A 13,249-nucleotide genomic window follows, 5' to 3' on the forward strand; every position below is an offset into this window, starting at 1 on the left:
TAAAAATTTCGATTATTTCAGTTCAGTTCGGTTTTAAAGAGAAAAAATAGGTTAAATCGAACCAAACCAAATAATTTTATTGATTTTTGAATTGATTTATTTTTATAAGGAATTTATGAATTATATGTAATTTTATATATATAAATTGTTTAATTTCACTTATTAATGATTATTAGATTCAAATTAAGGTCAAAATCACACAAAATAACTTAAAAATTAAGTCTAAATTAAAAATAATTAAAAATTAAAACTAATCGATTTGAACCAAACTGAATCGAAATAGAGCGATTCGATTCAATTTGATTTTTTATCTATTTCGATTCGATTCGATTTCTAAAATATATAAATTAATTTTCATAATTTAATTCGATTTGATTTAATTTCATTCTATTTGAGCTAAATACTCACCTCTAGAAACTAATGAATCAACTAAAAAATCACATACATCATCTATTTTAATCCTAAGATAAAAAAAATTAAAAATTAGGTAAATGAGTATCTTAAAAAAAAAAAATTTCTTTCATTATCAAAATAAATTCCTTCAAAATCAAAGTTGATTTGACATTTCATATGATTTTTTTTATTATTAAATGTGAAGCTCAAATATTACATCACTCAATATTGAAGAATAATATTATGAGAAGAAAAAGAGATAAATAATACATGTGTGGGAGAACAAATGAGTTAGGATGAGGTTGACATATAGAAAGACATAACGCATGAAGAGTATGAGATAAATAGCAATAATAGAAGAAAAATTCATAAAATATTAATTTTAATTTATTAAAATTTAAATCATGTTAAAAATATGCAAAAACATATATTTATTATTACACTATTTTTTATAGTTATTTTTTATTCGTAAAATATAAAATATAAAAATTTATTTTTTCATGCATATAATATTAATAAATATAATTATTATTAGAGTCAATAGACCATCATTATTATTTAATTTAAATTTAGTTAAAAAATAATTTAAAAATAAATTATTTTATAATTTTATAATTAAAATATATTAAATTTAATTTTAAATTATTTTAATAAAATATTTTTCTAAATAATAATATAGCAGGAGACGAGAGAGATTTTTTGTTTTCTTCCTCGTCTTTCTTCCACGTGAGAGCGGAATTGCGGCCCTCCTTTCCGCGTCTCTCTCTTTACCAAAAGAGCTCATCAAATTCAAAAATGGAAAAAGAGGAGAAAAGCTTCTTTTCAATTTCAAAAGTTGAAAATTTTTGTACTTTTCTTAATGAATTCTTCGTCTGCTTTTCGACGAAACCTTATTGGAGAAGAAAATTTTTATTGTCATCGTTTTCACTGGTCAACACCGTTTCCTGGATAAACAGCTATTGCCCTTTTAAGCTCCTTTTGTTTGGATTTGGTCAGAATCGAAAGCCCATTTGAATTTTCGAAATTCCTGCTTATATTTGGGATTTTTATTTTTGTTTCTGTTTATAGGGCCAAAATAAGGGTTCATTTCGGTTCTGATAGCTCCTCCTTAAGTTAATTTTCTTTTGAGCTTATTTATATTGATTCTGTGCGTCATTTGATTAGATATTTTGGCGTTTTATGGAAGATAAATTCCGGGTTTTGTTTGGTTGATTGAATGCTGATCCAAAGTTTCAATTTTTGGTAACATATTGTATCCGGGTTTTGAAGAATTTGTATTTAGGTGATCGATTAGTTTTGGGATCGTTCTTGACAAAAATAACAGTGGGTACGAGTCGAATGTTCCAAGTTTGAAGCTTTTTGGGTAGCTGTGCGTTATGACGGTTTTCTAGGGTTTTGTTTCAGTAAGGGGTTTTGCCATTGATGAAATGAGAAGAATACTGTATGCTGACAATGGTGATTCAACAACAAATGATTCGCATACAGTCAAATTATGTCCTGTTCTTGGTGATTTTGCTTTGTACATCTTTGGTGTGGAGCTTGGAACACAGAAAGAGGACAGAGGAAGTGTCTCTGAGTCAATTAGTTGATCCAATGACTGAGGAGGTTGATGAGGGCATGGTAGGACTCTACATAATACTCTCTTGTCAATTTAAGCTTAACAGTTTTTTATGAACAATTGAGGGTTTTTTTTGTTGCAATTCCTGTCTGCATATGATGCTGCATGTTGATCTATTTTGCTAGGTACAAGATTAGGATAAGAATTGCTGCTTTTATATTTTAATTATTTCTGTACTGTAATTTTCTATGTCAATAAGCAAGGGCTTCATAGTTTTTTAAGGATGTCTGGAAATACATGTCAGCAAAGAGCAGGATTATGTCATTTCGAGTAATTCTTGGTAGATGGAACTCATGCATTGAGCAATTTGTACTAATTGGTTTGGAGTAAATGCTGTGATGTCAAGAATTATTGACTTGCATGTCCAGCACCTTATGTGACTTGTATGATTATGAAATTTTATCCATGCTGTCATAGCTGTTATTGAATTAGTTAAAATGATAAGAAGCATAAAACTGGACACATAAAAATACATGTAATTAACTGTATTTAAAATTTTGCTTGTGTTGGAAGTTGCCAGTAAGCTTGCTAATGGTTCCAAGTTTGTGTATAGAATACATAATAAATGTAGAACTATTAGGAAATTAGAGTTCTGGCTTCTAGGCTTTAGGACCCAAAGCTCAAAATTGAGGAACAATATATTAGTTGATTTCTCAAATTTTTTGTATAATTGAATATGTTGGATTACAATTATGCTGTTTATTCTTTTAATTTATTTATTTACTTTTTAAGAGTTGGGGGGGGGGGGGGGGTGTTGTGTTCAGCAGTAGTTTGAGAATGGCATTGCAATTTGCTTTCTGGATTTTACTCATACTTGTAAAATCATGCTTCCAGTATTTAAGAGTTGCAACTATAATTATTGAAAGTTTGTTTTGGCATAAAAGTGTAATGGTCTTTATTTGATCAGTTGGCTAGCCATTGTGAAATAGGTAATGCTTTGATGGTAAGAATCATGAAGTTTTTAATTACTTTCAGATTTAGGAACCAGGGCCTGAATTCGTCATTTGTATGCTTGTTGTATGTGCTTATGGATAACTAAGTTGTGAAGCATGCATTTTGCAGCTTACCTGTCTACATATTATGTTTGTACACTTTTTGTCTCTCTGTGCATGTGTGTGCACACCTGAACGCTTCCTTGTTCTTAAGGCTGACCTTAAGTCTACTTAAATCTATGGTAATTTAAAGTGAAAAGTAGACTTGAGATTTACTGAAATTATTGGATTACAGGTAGAGCTATTATGGGTCAGTTGCAGGCTAGATTTGATTTGTTTGAAGGAAGCTAATGAGGATCTCAACTTCTGTTTTCCGGAGGAGATATCTGATGCAGCTAGTGAAAGTAATTCAAAGAGTAGGTCACTGACAAAAGAACATTTTCGGAAAATGATTAAAGTCCAGAATCCACAGTGGAAGCAAACTCTTCTAGGTTGTATGAGAAAGAACAATATTCTGTTCCATGCTTCTAGAGAAAGTGGCTCTAATATTCAGCATAGCAGGTATCTTGATTCTGCATTTCCTATGCCTGATGGTCCAAAAAGGAATTTGCTCCAGAGTGCCTCTGACCCTGTCCTTACCGATAAATCACTAGCTGCTGATCTGGCACCTTCATTTGAAGGAGGTGATGAATCGCCACCCTCAGATATGGAAGTTGCTTCTGCAGGTTCAGTTTCTGATCCAAATGTTGAGCCAGATAGTCACAGAAATAACCGTAAAGTAATAGTTATTGCAGTTGTTGTGACTGCAGCAGTGACATCTGCCTTTGCAGCACTGTTCTTTTTTTGCTGTACTAAGATTTGTCGAAGAAGCTCTGGAGGTAGACTAAATGATGAAAAACCTCTTCTTAGCCTGAGCCTAAGTGACTACTCTACTGGTACATAGTCTCTTAGATGTGTTCTTATTGCAACCTTCTTTTGTTTGACACATTTCTGATATTGGTTCAAAATTTGATCTTTCAGGTTCTCACAAGTCTTTTGGTTTGCTAAATTCTATTAAAGAAGAGAACTTTGATCATCAATCTTTCAATAAGAACTCAAGCCATCATAGAAAGGGCTCATCTTTGGACAGCATCATGTCTGATGTTCTCCGTGCCTCACTAGATGAAATTGCACTCTCTGCTGAATCAATCGGGAAATCTAGCAATACCATTGCTCTGGTACCTCCTCCTCCTGGAAGGGTTGATAGCATGCTTCCTTTGAAGCCTCCTCCTGGAAGGGTTGATAGTATGCTCCCTTTGAAGCCTCCCCATGGAAGGGCAGTCCCCCTTCCTCCTGAACCACCTGCTTCTCTCAGGCCTCCTCCCAGCAAGGCTGGTCCCCCTCCCCCTCCACCACCTCATGCACTGCCGCCTCCTCCTGCAAGAGCTTCAGGCAGTGTGGGTCCTCGCCCTCCTGGACCACCTCCTCCACCAACTGTGACTTCTGGTGCCAAATCTGGTCCATCTCCACCACCACCTCCAAAGGGCGGTCCAGCTCCTCCCCGACCACCACCACCGTTGCCCATGGGTTCAAAGGTTCCTCGCCCACCTTCTGGATTAAAGCGTCCCCCTAATGCAGCACCAGTTGAAGGAGATGGTGCAGAGGGTGATGCCAATACTCCTAAAGCCAAGCTGAAGCCATTTTTCTGGGATAAAGTTCTAGCCAATCCTGATAATTCAATGGTTTGGCATCAGATTAAAGCAGGATCATTTCAGTACGTCACATTTTCTTTAGGTAGTTTTTTTTAGTTATTCATGAATGATTAAAATTTATGTGCTGCTGAATCAAATTTACAGGTTCAATGAGGAGATGATAGAAACACTGTTTGGATATGCACCTACTGACAGAAACAGAAGTGATCGCAAGAAAGAGTCTTCCTCCCATGATTCTGCATTTCATTATATTCAGATCCTTGATACCAAAAAGGCGCAAAATTTATCAATTCTTCTGCGGGCACTAAATGTTACAATAGAAGAAGTTTGTGATGCACTTCATGAAGGTTATTATCCTTGATTCACTTCATGAATTTATCCTTGATGCACTGCATCAATATAGTCTAACCTCTCTTAGGTAATAATCAGGAAACGAGCTTCCCATAGAACTCCTACAGACTTTGTTGAAAATGGCACCTACAGCAGATGAAGAACTGAAGCTGAGGCTGTACAGTGGTGAACTTTCTCAACTTGGGAATGCTGAACGGTTCCTGAAGGTCTTGGTTGACATTCCATTTACTTATAAACGATTGGAAGCTCTGCTTTTCATGTGTACTCTACAGGAAGAGGTTGCCACTACTAAGGAATCCTTTGAAACCTTGGAGGTGGGATACTAGACATTTTGTTGTATCCCATCTGATTTTATATCTTGTTTGCTGCTTGTTTAGTATCAGTGCCTTGATTTTAAACTTTGATAACTTTGAAGGGATAAGAAGTTGCTTAGACAGTATGCTGGAATGAGCTGAATAAAAACTTGAAACTTTTGTCTATGATGTATAGCAGTGAAACAAACAACCAAGACTTTTGGAATTTGCAGTGATAAAATACATATTTTAGATTGTGCATAACCAATTTGTGAAGAACCAACATACAGTATTTTTAGAAAAAAAAAACTAGATGGTCCTTCAATTTATTGGCTCTTTTTTGTCTCCCTGGCTATATGTCTTGTGAAACACATGCATATATCCCGATTTTACAGGAATTTGGCCACTTTTCATGCGTGCGAGGATGATGAGAGATGGGATAGCAACCACTAGAACCTTGAAAACGGTGCTTGTGCACTGATTTATGTGTATACATATCTCATCCAAATTTGCACAAATATATTAATAATCTATGAACTGAACCTTTGCAGAAGCATTGAAGTTTCTCATAGTTCCTTGTTCTGGATGTCGCAATATCATCTTTCATTTCTTCCTCTCATATAATCTGATAACAGTTTCTGGTATATTTATTGGACTTTTGTGTTTATTGATTTGCGGGAAAATGCCAATACTAACTCCTTCTAATGGGGCAGGTTGCTTGCAAGGAACTCAAAAACAGTAGATTGTTCCTCAAGCTTCTAGAAGCTGTTCTTAAAACTGGCAACCGCATGAATGATGGAACATTCCGGGGTCGTGCTCAAGCATTTAAACTTGACACACTTTTAAAATTATCTGATGTGAAGGGAACAGATGGTAAGACCACACTGTTGCACTTTGTTGTTCAGGAGATAATCCGCTCCGAAGGTGTGAGAGCTGCCCGTGCAGCAAGGGAGAGTCGAACATTCTCAAATATCAGTGTGAAAACTGATGATCTCCTCGAGGATGTTACCCCTGATACAGAATATGACTATCGCAAAACTGGTCTTCAGGTGGTTTCTCGTTTGAGTAGTGAACTAGAAAATGTCAAAAAAGCAGCAGTTATCGATGCTGATAGCTTAACAGGAACTGTTGCCAAACTGGGCTATTCACTGTTAAAAACCCAAGATTTCCTGAACAAGGATATGAAGAGCTTAGAGGAAGACAGTGAGTTCCATGAAGCATTAAAAAGTTTTGTACAGACTGCTGAGGTTGACGTCATGTGGTTGCTGGAGGAAGAGAAGAGAATTATGGCTCTGGTGAAGAGCACTGGTGATTACTTCCATGGGAATGCAGGGAAGGATGAAGGCTTACGTCTGTTTGTTATTGTGCGGGACTTCTTGATCATCTTAGATAAGGTGTGCAAACAGGTGGGAGAGGCACAAAAGATGTCAGAAAAATCACTTAAGAAAGAGGCATCAACTGCATCATCTCACTCTTCCCGCCAACAACAACAAATTTCTCCTGATCCCCGCCAACAACAACAGATTTCTCCTGATATTCGTTCACGGTTATTTCCAGCAATTCAAGAGCGGAAGATTGAAAATTCTAGTTCAGATGATGAGAGTGAATGAACCATCTGGAATAGGTCGCTTTTAGGATGAAAGTCCCTTAAATTTCTGAAAAGGAGGGATCAATGAAAAGTAAGCAATTGTGTTGATAGTTCTTATCCTGGCTAATTTCACTATGGTAGCTGCATTAGTGGAGCAAACATCACAATCACTTTCACCAGATTTCCCAGTGGTCAGAAGGATTCTCATCCAGCTAACTTGTGCATTAGTAGTTAGATACAAAAGTAATTTTCTTTTTATTTGAAATTCTTTTTTTTTTCCCCTGAGATTAAAATGGTGTAATTCGTAGTTAGATACAAACGTAATTTTCTTTTTATCTGAATTATTTGCCTTTTTTCTCCAGAGATAAAAGTGGACCAATTAGCAAGTTAGTTCTCAAATTAGAAGTTATTTGTACTGTCTTAAATGTATATGGAGGAAAGTATATATTTTTCTAATTGAAGGGCTTTACTGCGTATGATTATATATGTAGTTTAATCAAGACTTCTCTCTTTAAGAAAAAAAAAATCAAGACTTCTCTCCTTGTACAAAACGGTCTCTACATCTTCGTCCTGCACCCAGAAGGATTTTCCTTTTCCTAACGTAAGCCAAATATAAAACCAATTACAAATCCCTATTGGAGGTGGAAACATATATATATATATATATGCAACGTAATTAATGTAAAGTACATCAACCCAATTCATCACCACCTTCTTTCTTGTTCCCATATTTTGCAGCCACCGTCTCCCTTTCACCCCACGGCGAAAAACCTTGATTCTCCTTTCCACTCCACAGCGAAGAACCTTCATACGCCTACTATACAGAATTGCCGATGTACGACAGCGAGAACATTATTCAGCGGTGGTGGTGGTCCTTGTGGATTCTAGATTTAGGGGCGCTGACGTTACTTTTACTTATCATCATTCTGCAGTTCTGTATCTGGTTGTGGAAACTTGGTGGTCGAGTTCTTGATAGAGAAATCGAAATTATAAGTGATGAAGATGATCATCCGGCGACTACCAAACCACAGCTGACGGCGGAGGCCTTAGAAGAAGAATTCCCGTCCTTTACTCGTTGGCAGATCAGCGATGAGTGTGCTATATGTTTTGAGAAGTTCAAAGAAGAAGACGAGTGTAGGATGTTTCTTCCTTCTTGCATCCATATTTTCCATAAAGTTTGCATTGATCTTTGGCTTTCTAAGGATAATAGCTGCCCTCTTTGTCGTGTCGAATTGTTCTCGTAGTTGTAGTTAAATTTTTGTTCTTTACAATTTCTTTTGTACTCGCAAAGCAAAATTTCTATGCAGTTAATAAATTAATGATATTTTGTTATATATTATTGATGTTATTTTGTTCAGTATCTATTTTTATATTATTCCTTCATATAAAAACCAATGATAAATTTCAGTTTAGTTTACACAAAACCAAATCCAAAGATGGCAAACCAATATCTGTATACATTCAAGACGAGTTGGCAGCTCAATTTGACTTCTGCGTTTGTTTGGTTTGGCTTCATCTCCTTGGTTTCGAGTTGGTTGTTCTGCCCTGTTTCAGTTGCTTCTCGTTTGGGTTTCAGTTCTTCTGCTTGCTGCTCTTGCGTCTGTTTGGTTTTGTTTAATTTGGATTGATGTGTTGTTTGCTTGTGGTCTGGTTTAATTTTGAATCGCAACTATAGCCTTATTTGGTATTGAGTTTCAAAACTTGAAATTGTTTTTCTGAATAAAAGCACCATTTTAAATGTTAATGAGAAAAGTAGTTTCGAAAAAACTGTTTTGTTATTTTAGTGTTTTTATAACTAAAATTGATTAAATTTAACTTTTAATTATTTTTTTAATACTGTTTAGCTAGTATATTTAAAAAATTAATTTTCTTAACAGTAGTTTCAATAATAATACCAAACAAGCTCTGTAAGTGTTGTAAAAGCTTATTTTTAATTAATTACTAAAACTTATTATGAAATATATAAATTTAAATTTTAATTCTAAAATTTTATTTCAAAAAGAATTTCATATGTTGAGAAATTCTATTAGTACTAATTAAGTCATGATTATTATAATCATCTTATTGAACTCAAAATAAGATTTTTAAAATGGAATTAGTTATATTAAAATAAAAATTATGTTTGTAAAAATAATTCGTATGGAAGTGTTAAAATGGAATTAGTTATATTAAAATAAAAATTATGTTTTGCAAAAATAATTCATATGGAAGTGTTAAAAAAATTATTAATTTTATGAAAGTAATTAATTAAGAAATCATAAATTTATGATTTTTTAAAAAATTATAAGTTTTATATTAAAAAAATAACTATCAAATTTGGACTGAAACTAAAACTAAATATAGTCACGCTCATCTATTAGTTAAATAATATATTTATTTATATTAATATTAAATTTTATGGATGTTTAATTACATTATTTATAATTATATTATTTTTTATTATTTAAATTAAATTTAAAATTTATATAAATTTAAATTTCTTTACCTTGCAAGTTTTCTTACTGCAATCCAATTTTATCTAAAATAAAAACTCTAATAGTCATATTATAATTAGAGTAAAGTATTTTATAATAATATTTATGAAAAACAAATTACAATAGATGTTCATCAAGTGAAACAAATTATAGTTAAAAATAATATAACTTGTATTTTAATTTTTGAAATTCAAGTGTTTATCTTAAAAATAGCAATCAATTTTTTACTTCTATAAAGGCAATTTCATTCCCTATGGGAGATAATTTTTTAATGGTAATAAATAATGCCAATTTTTTTCCTTTTTTTTTTTAGTATGAGCACTAATAATTTTCTTTAAATTACTACTTGGAGTCCATTCACTCCAAATAATCACTATGGAAGAATAACAAAATTTCTTGGTGTCTTACATGATGGAGGACTTCATGGTATATGTATCAAAATTTTTATTTGGTGTCTTTTTGTTTTATATTTGTTAGTCAAATGTATTAAGTTAATTATATAAATTTTAGGATAGAATGAGTTAATTTTTGCTTATTTATGCATGTAAGCATGAAAATTCTTTAGATATTTAACTTCATTGTGTATACGAATAAAAACAATATAATATTTAGTGATAAAAATTCATAAAATTTTTATTGGATATATGCATTATTTTCGGCCAAAGCTCCTAATTAAATTAGAGAAATTATTGAGTGTATTTGATGTACGAGATTTTATTGTATTTTTTACTTACATATATGTAGATTTCTATGAAATGTGCATTTTAATTTTTGTTTTAGATTAATTTTACACTTAAAAATAATTTTTTATATTTTTAAATAATAAAAATTAACTTTCAAAATATTTATCTATTAAAATTTTCAATATTTTTTAAATAATTGAAACTTAAAAATAAAAAAAAGAAGGAATAAAAACACCCATATTTTCTTGAATATCGATTAAAATTTTAAATTTTTTATTTTAAAATGTAATTAACTGCTAAATTTTTATTTAATTATATATATATATATTTACTTATTAATTTTATTTAAATAAGTTAAATAATTTTAATAAATTAATAATACTTATAGGATTATAATTATAAAATTACTATATTACGTATTATAATATATTTTTTAGTATAAATAGAATTATTATTAAAATAATATTAAAATTTTAATTTATAGTAATTATTGTAATATTAAAAAATAAATTATTCGATATTTAGTGATAAATTTCTTGTCGTTAAAAGTTAGTAGAGACTATGTAAAATATTGTACAATTAGCATTTTAAAAGATTTAATGATAAATTTTCTGTCACTAAATGATTTGAATGCTTAAAGGCGCTAACTGTTAAAATTATTAGCAATGAATATTTTTGTCGCTAAATAATATTAGCTATAAATTTATATGGTTAGCTTATTAATGTCTTCAATATGAGCGAAAAATTATTTATTTATTGCTATAAATATGTTTTTTTATATTTTTATAAATAATAGATAAATATTTTTTTATTTTTTATTTATTAATTTTATATTTTAATTAAATTTTTTTATAAAATTTTATATTTAATTGAAGTTAAGTATAAGCAGATAAGAATTTTAAATTTGTATGAACTCTAAAATTAATAATTTGAAATTTATATAAACTTTCATATTAATTTTAATAATAAAAATATAATTGTAATTAATATATAGATTAATAATATTTTTTTATTTATTAATTTTTTATTTTAATTAATTATTTCTTATAAAATTTTATATTTAATTGAAATTAAATGATTAAGAATTTTAAATTTATGTAAACTTTAAAATTAATTTCAATAATAAAAATATAATTATAATTAATAAATAAATTAATAATATTTTTTATTTATTAATTACTTATTTTAGATATTTACTTCTTATAAAATTTTATATTTAACTAAAGTTAAACCTAAGCAGAATTAAGAATTTTAAATTTATACAAACTCTAAAATTAAAAATTTTAAATTTATATAAACTTTAAAATTACATTAATAAATATATAATTATAATTAATTTTAAAAATGAGAAAAATTTGAATAAAATCAATTTCCTCCATCATACATTTATACATAACACAGATATATATATATATATATATATATATAATGTTATAGTATCAACACAATTGGTCTCTCTTGATTACTCTTACAAAATCAATAATTATGATGCTGGTAACGAGCCCTGATCACCATCTTTGTCACCTTAATATGCAGCCAGTGCTTCCTTGTTCACTCCACAACGAAGCAACTTACACCTACCCCACAGAGCCGTCAACGCACGGCAGCGCTATCATTATTACATGGTGGTGGTGGATTCCAATGTTAGTAGCAGCAACGTTCCTTTTCTTACTCATCTTTCTGCACTGCTATATCTGGTTCAGAAACCCTCGTCGTCGAGTTGTTGATATAGAACTCGCAATAATATGGAATGAAGATGATCATTCGGAGCCGGCAGCTGCAGCTGCACCTACCAAACCACAGCTGACGGCAGAGGCCTTAGAAGAAGCATTCCCGTCCTTTGCTCATGGGAAAATCGTCAAAAGCGATGAGTGTGCTATATGTTTAGAGGAGTTCAAAGAAGGAGAAAAGTGTAGGATGCTTTTTCCTTCTTGCGTCCATATTTTTCATAAAGATTGCATTGATATTTGGCTTTCTGAGGATACTCGCTGCCCACTTTGTCGTGCAGTTTTGTTTTCTTAGTTGTAGTTAGGTAGCTTTAGTTTTCGAAGGAGGGTTTATATTTTGTTCTTTACAATTTCTTTTCCACATGCAAAGCACAATTTCTGTCTAACTAATTAATTAATAAGTTGTGTTATATATTTTTCTGGTTATTTTGTTCATAGAGGGAAAATATCTGAAGAAGAACATTTACCGATGATAGAGATTGCATTAGCTTACGCAACATATATAAATACAGCATACGAAGATGTTGAATCTGGGTTCTAGCTAGATCCAGTTGAAAATATTGTTTCAAGCTTCAACCACATCTCCCTTGCTGTTTTGAGGCCTATTTGTGGCAATAACGTTTCTCGAAGAGAGCAAAATAGCCAACCAAGAACTGTTTGTGGCACGTTTGAACCAGGCTATACCGAGGGTTAGGAATTCCATCTTCTAGAGTTGGAGTAATACTACATAACTCCTTCATATAAAAAACCAATGATTAATAGAAGTTTAATTAGTTTATACAAAACTAAATCCAAATTAAAGATGGCAAACCAATATTTATATGTACAAAAGAGTTATAAGCTGAGAGAATTACAAAGGAGTTTCAACTTTGGCAAATACCTCACAATTTCAACCATTTTCTAAAATTATAACACCTAGGACTAGCAACCTCGTGATGATTGCATATTTAGTTTTAGCAATATCTTTTAGCTCTATCTGTCTTAGTAATCATAATTAATTTAGTTATTTTATTTGATTATTAAAATTTCTATAATTCAATTTCAATTAAAAAAATTTAATTTATTGTGAAAAAAATAATTCACCCAAAAATATATAATTTTACATGAATTCAATTCATTTGCAATTAAAATGCTAAAACATCCTAGAAATTATATATATATATATTTTTTTATCAATAAGGCAAAATAAGAATATAACATTCATTTTATATTTCAATTTTTCCAAACAATAAAACTTAAATAGATTAAGGAAAGAATATAATACTTTTGTTCTTCTATTTTGAAAAATAGATTAAAACATTCCTAAGCTTTAGTTTGATCTACACATTGATCTCTCCATCTATTTTTCTCAATATATAAGAGATTTTTTTTTTTTTTTCTATAATACATCTGCCCCCTTTCTCCATTTTCTCTCCTTTCTTTCTTTTTCTCTCTCACCATTTCTACTTTCTCGCTCCTTCCATTTTTCCTTCTCCTCCATGTCTCTGTCACATTAATTT

At 30.9% G+C, this 13,249-nt stretch overlaps 2 protein-coding genes across 2 annotated transcripts; both read left to right on the plus strand.

Moving 5' to 3' along the window:
• Positions 1-1,106: 1,106 nt before the first annotated feature.
• Positions 1,107-7,322, plus strand: LOC110645770 (formin-like protein 5). The gene is made up of 6 exons (XM_058145393.1): positions 1,107-2,013; positions 3,239-3,878; positions 3,964-4,696; positions 4,779-4,981; positions 5,064-5,299; positions 5,992-7,322. The coding sequence occupies exons 1-6, from the start codon at positions 1,837-1,839 to the stop codon at positions 6,886-6,888; spliced, it is 2,886 nt and encodes a 961-aa protein (XP_058001376.1). The 5' UTR covers positions 1,107-1,836; the 3' UTR covers positions 6,889-7,322.
• A 377-nt stretch (positions 7,323-7,699) lies between these two features.
• LOC110645767 (RING-H2 finger protein ATL11-like) lies at positions 7,700-12,045 on the plus strand. The gene is made up of 2 exons (XM_021799011.2): positions 7,700-8,106; positions 11,727-12,045. The coding sequence occupies exons 1-2, from the start codon at positions 7,700-7,702 to the stop codon at positions 12,043-12,045; spliced, it is 726 nt and encodes a 241-aa protein (XP_021654703.2).
• Positions 12,046-13,249: the final 1,204 nt, after the last annotated feature.

This window comes from Hevea brasiliensis, chromosome 4 (genome assembly GCF_030052815.1).
Source record: "Hevea brasiliensis isolate MT/VB/25A 57/8 chromosome 4, ASM3005281v1, whole genome shotgun sequence".
Classification (NCBI taxonomy): Eukaryota; Viridiplantae; Streptophyta; class Magnoliopsida; order Malpighiales; family Euphorbiaceae; genus Hevea; species Hevea brasiliensis.